The sequence below is a fragment of the Capsicum annuum genome, chromosome 8 (assembly GCF_002878395.1).
Source record: "Capsicum annuum cultivar UCD-10X-F1 chromosome 8, UCD10Xv1.1, whole genome shotgun sequence".
NCBI classification, from domain to species: domain Eukaryota; kingdom Viridiplantae; phylum Streptophyta; class Magnoliopsida; order Solanales; family Solanaceae; genus Capsicum; species Capsicum annuum.
Genome location: NC_061118.1, coordinates 53338028 through 53345446, shown reverse-complemented (window position 1 = coordinate 53345446; position 7419 = coordinate 53338028). Strand labels below are relative to the sequence as shown.

Below are 7419 nucleotides of genomic sequence, written 5' to 3'. Positions count from 1 at the left end.
AATGCAATCAACTTCTCTTCACTATCTTTCAATTTCTCACACAAAGTATCCCTCTCTTGTTCAACGTCTTTGAGTTTTTGCTTCAATCGATCACACGAATTTTCACTATCTTTGCACCTAATCATTAAACTCGATTCTACCTCAGGGTATTGATGCATAGAAATTGAAGGTTTTGGATCAATCCATCTAAAGTACCCACATCCACTATTTTCCTAAAATGCAAAAACAGTAGAATAATCAAAAAATCACCAAAAAAATAAAATTAAAATCTGTGAAAATTATACAAACCTTTGAAACTTTACATCCAAAAAATCTATGACCCAGATTTGATGGAGTCCTTGAAGTTCTTAAAGGACAAAATTCAGAACAATAACACAAATCGGGAACCTCAACATTAACGAAATTTTCCGTCATTCTCATCAAAAATGAGAGAAAAAAATGATTTAAGATAAATTTGATATAAATTTGATATTGAGATGAGAGAAGTTGAGAGAGAATTCAATTATGGAGAGAATGAAAAAAAAAAAAGGAAATTAGGTTAAATAGAGGGAAAGTGAAGGGGATGGAAAAAGTATACGTTATTTAACGCTAACTTTTGCCACATAGACTGCTTTTTCATGCCTCACGTGCCTCATGCGATTACACATCACGCGATGTGCTATGAAGGAAAAAATTTCCCAATTGGATCAAAATCCGGGGGGTTTAGGGGCCTGATAGGTACATGCCTTAGTTGAGGAGTCTAAGTTAATTTTCGAAATAATTTTGAGGGTCTGTCAATGACTTAAGCTGGGATTTTAAATTATATTTTTTCATAAACATAAAAGCCCACAAGTTGTGAAAAATATCAAAACTGCCCTACTTCTTTATACAATCTTACCAAATAAGCAAAAGTTCATAACAAGAGTATACCACAAGCTATTCTAAAAAAAATAGAATTTTTATTGATCAAATTTTAGTTCAATTAAAAAAGTAAAATTGAACATGAGTTGTACTGTACTACTGTTTTACATAATCTTCTCACATTGTAGACAATCTCTTCACGTTGAACATGCATTTCTCGATCAGATGACCGAGAAGACGAATGACCATTGTCATTATGAGCAGTTTGTTGTTCAATATCGTTAGTAACTACATCATTCTCACAAAAATAGTGAATAATGAATGGTAAAGCAGGCATTGGTTTGAAGTAATAATTAATTTTATGTTGGTGAGAGTCATGGTTATTTTAAATATAAATGGTTTAAAGTTTGGTAAGAGTAATACTCCCTCCGTTTCAAAAAGAATGACCTACTTTTCCTTTTAGTCCGTTTCAAAAAGAATGATCTCTTTCCTTTTTTGACAATACTTTAACTTCAACTTTCCATATGACATGTTTAGTATCACAAGATTAAAGGGCATTTTGATACACTTGACACAACTTTAATTTAAGGTCATAAGATTCAAAAGTCTTCTTTATTTTCTTAAACTTTGTGTTAAGTCAAAGTAGATCATTTTTTTTTTAAACGGAGGGAGTAACATCTAACTATAAAGTTTGCTTACATATATGAAATAAATGATTGGAAAATGATAGATACAAATGGTGAGTTTCTTCTTACAAAATATAAACTTGTGGGTCAGTTTTTATATTTAGAAAACTCAAATCATGATATAAAATTTCCAAATCAATCTTTTTGGAAAGTTTGAGATTTCATCTCATGATTTATCATAAGATGAAATTGCATGTCCGCGTGCTGGTTTCATCTCATAATTTCAAATCACGAGACGAAATCGCATCTATTCGACATGATGTCCATAGCTTAATCAAGAAAAAAACAGTTAGGATGACTTCTTGAGGAGTGAGCCATGCAATGCATGATGATGCATCGCCGCCCTTCTTTTGTCTGTAGATATTTTTTTTTTCTTAGCAATTAAAAGGAACTTTTTATTACCTTGTTGTTGTACAGTGTAAAGATCTACTATGACATAACAATCAAGTAGTAAGCAAATCTAACATCTAGTGCATCAAAACACCATGATCAATAGCCAAGCTTAGGATTCTAGGGATAGAAGTTCAGCCCCTCCAATCTTTTTGCAATATTTGTCTGTAGATATTATTAGTTGTAAATTGTGATTTTAAAAAAAAAAAAAAAAAAAAAAAAAAATTGTAACTTTTCCTCTTTCTTTATAGTGGAAAATTACAGGAAGAAGAAAAGCAACAAAAACATAATATGTGAAGCAAACCACTTTCCTTTCCACTATTCTTGTATAACAAGAAATTAAGACCTTGTAGTTCTCTTCTTCTTATTGTTATTATCACTTCTTCGGGAAATACATTCATTGAATGCCCAAAAGCACTCTTTCAGCCTGCAGCTTGTGCAAAAGATCACTTAACATCATCATCAGTTATGACAAATTAAAAGAAATCTAGACCAGGAATTTCTTTTCTTTTTTTTTTTAAAAAAAAAAAAGGCATGAACACAAAAGAAATGCATTAGCACATCACCAACATTGCGAAATTATTCTGAATTAGACCATTTCGACCTGACTTCTAGACGTGTTATAACCAGATCTAGCAGCACCAGCAGTGTCATCATTATAAGCAGAAAATCCAGCAGATTTCTCAAGCCTATCACCTTGTCCCCAAATTGCATAAGCTTCCTCACCATGTGCAGCTTCATCTCCAATTTCCATGTCTTCCTCTGACATTCTCAGGGGAACAATCAGCTGCACCAATAGACATATCAAGCTCGTCATCACAACGTTCACCACCACCACAAACAGAACCCCGAGAAGCTGGAGACCTATTTGCCTGAGTCCTTTGTGGGCTTGTCCGTCATGAAGCCCATAGAAAAGGCCATAATAATTGTTATAGTAGCCATAGAAAAGGTAGCATAGTCGAGGGTGGGCAAAGAAACCCGTGAGTAGTCCTCCTAGGCTACCGGCCACTGCATGGGTATGGAAGACAGCCATTGTGTCGTCCACTTTTTGAAGAAGCTCGGATTTTTTGTGTACTACCATCATTGTGAACCATGGAATAGAGCCTGAACATAGTCCTATGACTATAGCTGCCCACCCCTGTACAACACCTATAAACCAAGATATGTAAAGGCTTTAGATATCAGGTTTAAGTTAGATACACTTAACATATGCAACATAGTACATGACATAGCACGCTATTCACTCATTTCTAGGTTGTCATCCTTTTATTATAAGCAGTTACTCTTAGTATCGGTAATTTAACTTGATAATGTATATTCTTATACACTATCATTGTACGTTATTTAAGCTCGGGAGTATGAAAAACTTGATAGTGTATATTCCTATACACTATCAGTATACGTAGTTTAAGCTCGTGAATAATCGTGATTATGAAAAAAACTTGATAGGTATATTCTTATGCACTATCAGTGTACATTATTTAAGCTCGTGATTATGAAAAAAAACTTGATAATGTATATTCTTATACACTATCGGTGTACGTTATTTAAGCTCGTGATTATGAAAAAAACAAGAATGCCTTAATGTGGAAGTTATTACATAGTCTGATAGAAATAAAATATATAACCACAACGATATTTATTACTCCCTCCGTCTCAAATTGATCGAGATGGCACATTGATTAAGAAAAATAATTAATAACATGGCTAGTTTACCATAGTATCCCTATTAGATGATGTTTACATTTTAATAGAAAGAAAAAATAATTAATGCAAAAGGGTAAAACATGAAAAAAAAAAAATTATCTCTTCTTGATTAATGAAAAAAGAAAAGTAAAATGAGAAATCAAATTAGGAAATTTGGGACGGTAATTTGGGACGCAGGGAGTATATGTGGTAGTTTCCAAGAATTGTTGCTTTAAGTTTGCGTAGTACTATTAAACAAATAAAACATGTTATTTTCCTTAATACTTGTCAGCTTTGCTAGAGATTGTTGTTTTAAAGTGTGCTTGTTTGCCCTAGATATTGTTAAAGTGTCTCAATCATTGGAGAAAAGATCACTGCAGTGAAAGCTTTAAAGCATAATGAGAGTAGAAATTAGTCAAATAATCTTCGTAAAGATTGAATAATTCTGTTGAAGAATATCAAAATTTTGTACTAGTATTTTATCTAGTTTAAATATGTTTAAGCTTTGTGAGCCAAGATAAAATTGTTATGGTACCTGCAGCAGGTGTGATTGCGACTAAGCCAGTAATCATGCCTTGGACAGCACCAATAACAGAAGGTTTTCCAAAGAAGATGACATCAAGAATGAGCCATGTTAACAAACTTGTAGCAGCAGCAACATGTGTGTTCAATACAGCCAAGGATGCATCAATGCTTGCTGCATATGGATCACCACCATTGAACCCTGTCCACCCCATCCACAGTAGTCCTGCCCCAGCCAGCATCAGAAGTATGTTATTTGGTGGAAATCTCTCTCTGTCCTTTGTTGATCTTGGACCAACCTGCAATAATTTTAATTAAAATAACATCATAGGCAACCCTTTTGCTACACATTTCTGTAGTTTTTAGCTTTCATTTTTTTTTTTCTTCTTATCCGTGTTCAGTTATTTTTCCTTGATGGCTCGATCTATTTCATTTATATGGTGTTGATTGATTGAGCTGAAGTAGAAACCAAAATGTAGAATTTTCAGAAATAGCAACAGTTTCATGAGGCGTAAGTATCAAACATAGCGGTAGTTTGGATAATTACCAAATGTGGCAACAACTTTTGAAATTCGCTTTGTAATAGTGATACAACAACAGATAAAAAGCAAAATGTTGTACCATGATACAGATTCAATTTCAGAAACTAACATGAAGCAAATTTCGGAACTAACTCTTGTATCGCTGACACAGGACGAATCTCTCACTATATATGTTTGGTAAATATAGTGTATAAGTTTGTCTGGTTAAGTAACTAGTGCATCAAAAGTATCATTAAAGCTTGTGGTATTAAACATATCCACACAACTCTTCTATAGCTAGAAGAATATGTTGCTAACGATAAACTTAGAAGTTTTAAGTTAAAAGAATTTTCAAATATATAAAAGTGTTGGTTTTTTCAAAATCATTTGGATAGTTTGGGACTACTAGAAACCAGTCAATTTCCGAGTAAAGTTCAGCGGTTGGAAATCTTGATTTTTCTTGTATTAAGAAAATGTTGTGTCCTTACCCAATAGGCAGCCGTAAAACCAGCAACACCAGAAGACAAATGGATGACATATCCACCAGAATAGTCAATAATCCCCTTAAGAGATAGCCAACCATTAAGAGACCAAATAGTATATGCACCAAAGGTATAAGAAAACGTTAGCCATAATGGAACAAACAACATCCAAGCATAAAAATTCATTCTTCCCAGCAATGCACCCGCTATTAAAATCAAAGTGATAGCTGCGAAAACAAACTGGAAAAACACCATGGTTGCGTTAGGAAACAACCCCAGAAACGCTTGATGAAAAAGGTAATCCTGTTCTAACACGACGTCTACTTTACCCCATATTGGTATAAGTTTGTCTCCAAATGACAATCTGTATCCCCAACATACCCAACAGAGAAGTACACAAGCAAAGGCATATAAAACCATGAAGGCTGAATTTACTGCCCATTTCTTTTTGACTGCACCACCGTAAAGTATTATGAGGCCTGGTATACTTTGTAGCCCCACTAAGGTGGCCGCAACTAGTTGCCATGCATTGTCACCTTTGCTCATCCATGGTGGATTTGCATCGCCAGGGATCAAGTTTGAAGGGAGCTGAGAAAAGTTGAAAGCTTGAGGAGGTGATAAACTCATCTTTCTTGATCTTTTTCTTTGGTTTGTAAGTAGTTTAGGTGATCAAGGAAAACGTTGTTTTTCATTTTTTGGATTGTCAATGGATTATATAGATGTTGGGCGTGCTAGGAGAACTCGAAAATATTATACTTCAGAGTTGATTCTCACGTCAAGCTGTCTTTCTACAATGGTGTAGTTTTCTTGTCAATTCTTTTGATGCTAGTGAATCTTATATAGTTTCCCTCCGTTTCAATTTGTTTGTATTACTTTCCTGTTTAGTGTCGTTTCAAAACAAATGACTCTTTACTTTAGTTCTGATTATCCGCATGACATATTTTAAACCATGCAAAGTTAAAGAGTATTTTGCTACATTTTACGTATCTTTAATTTAAAACCACAAATTTAAAAGTATTTGTTACTTTCTTAAACTTCGTTTCAAGGAGAAAATCAAACAAACAAATTGAAACGGAGGGAGCTAGTATGTTGTTACTTAAATATGATTTGTAGGTCATAGGTCACCACGCTAACGTATTGTAGTGCTATTTATTATACGGTTATTACAAGGTCACTATATGGCAGTTGAACGGTATTTGCAAGGAAATCTTTTGAGCAGATATTAGAGGAGGAGCTATCTCAACTCTTGATCCCTTCGTTTATTACATTATTTTTGTGTCTTAAAATTGTGTTCAATTTCTTTAAAAGAACTTGTTTCTCACTTTTTAAACCAAGATTTTGGACAGATATCAGATTTATGTGTCAAATGTTGGAGAATCTTAGTATCTCTATCTCAACTTTCACTATTTTGGTGAGGTGAGGATTCAATCTCCCTATTTCCCCTTTAAAAAATGTGAAAATTTGAAGCTGCAAATTTTAGACAAGCTTAATAAAACCATTTTTAAAAAAAAAAGTGTCCCTCCTTAAAACTTTTGATATATGAAGGTGACGAGGAACTAAGCACTAAAGGATTATTAGGTTTGAAGCATTTATTCATTAAGAACAACTTCATTTGCTTGTCATTCACTTCAGGATATTACTAATACCTTTTAGCTTAGTTTGGTAGAGTGTATACGAATAATGCAAAATATGGTGTGTTAGTAATGCTTGTATTAGTAATGCTTGTGTTACCTATACTTGCATTAATTATATTTGTATTTTTCTTATGCAGTGTTTGATTTGATCTATTAAAATAACAAGAATTAAATAATTTCTAAAAAAAAAAATTTTTTACAAAAATATCCTTTATATATATGTTGAAAAGGATGTGAATTTTTTTTAAGGATAATAGTGTCTTTTAATCATGTTAATGCATGTATTTGATCCATTGCATTGCTAATATCATGAATTTTGAGCTATTAGTAATACACAACTCAATACACAATAGAGTGTATAACTAAAGGTGCAAAAATATACCAAACAAGGTGTTAGTAATAAACATTAAACTAATGCATGCATTAGTTTTCTAATACACTCTACCAAACGACCCCTTATTCTCTTATTAATGAATATTAAGGGTCGTTTGGTAGAGTGTATTAAAATGTTAATGCATGCATTAGTTTAATGTGTATTAGTAGTACCTTATTTGGTATAACTTTTTATCCTATGTATAACTAATCCAAGCATTAGTTATACACTCTATTGTGTATTGAGGTATGTATTACTAATACCTCAAAATTCATGACATTAGTA

At 33.0% G+C, this 7419-nt stretch overlaps 1 protein-coding gene across 1 annotated transcript; it reads right to left on the bottom strand.

Moving 5' to 3' along the window:
* Positions 1–2133: 2133 nt before the first annotated feature.
* LOC107839050 (ammonium transporter 2 member 5) lies at positions 2134–6738 on the bottom strand. The gene is made up of 3 exons (XM_016682393.2): positions 5134–6738; positions 4138–4423; positions 2134–3065 (listed from the first exon to the last, which is right to left on the bottom strand). Exons 1-3 carry the CDS (start codon positions 5752–5754, stop codon positions 2506–2508), a joined length of 1467 nt encoding a protein of 488 aa, XP_016537879.1. The 5' UTR covers positions 5755–6738; the 3' UTR covers positions 2134–2505.
* Between the last annotated feature and the right edge of the window lie 681 nt (positions 6739–7419).

Excerpts from the sequence above, each read along its gene's own strand:
- LOC107839050 (XM_016682393.2), bottom strand. The coding sequence starts at position 5,754 with ATGAGTTTATCACCTCCTCAAGCTTTCAACTTTTCTCAGCTCCCTTCA. Across the intron at positions 4,424-5,133 it reads GTTTTACGGCTGCCTATTGG|GTTGGTCCAAGATCAACAAA; the intron begins GTAAGGACACAA and ends AAATTATTGCAG. Across the intron at positions 3,066-4,137 it reads CGCAATCACACCTGCTGCAG|GTGTTGTACAGGGGTGGGCA; the intron begins GTACCATAACAA and ends CTTGGTTTATAG.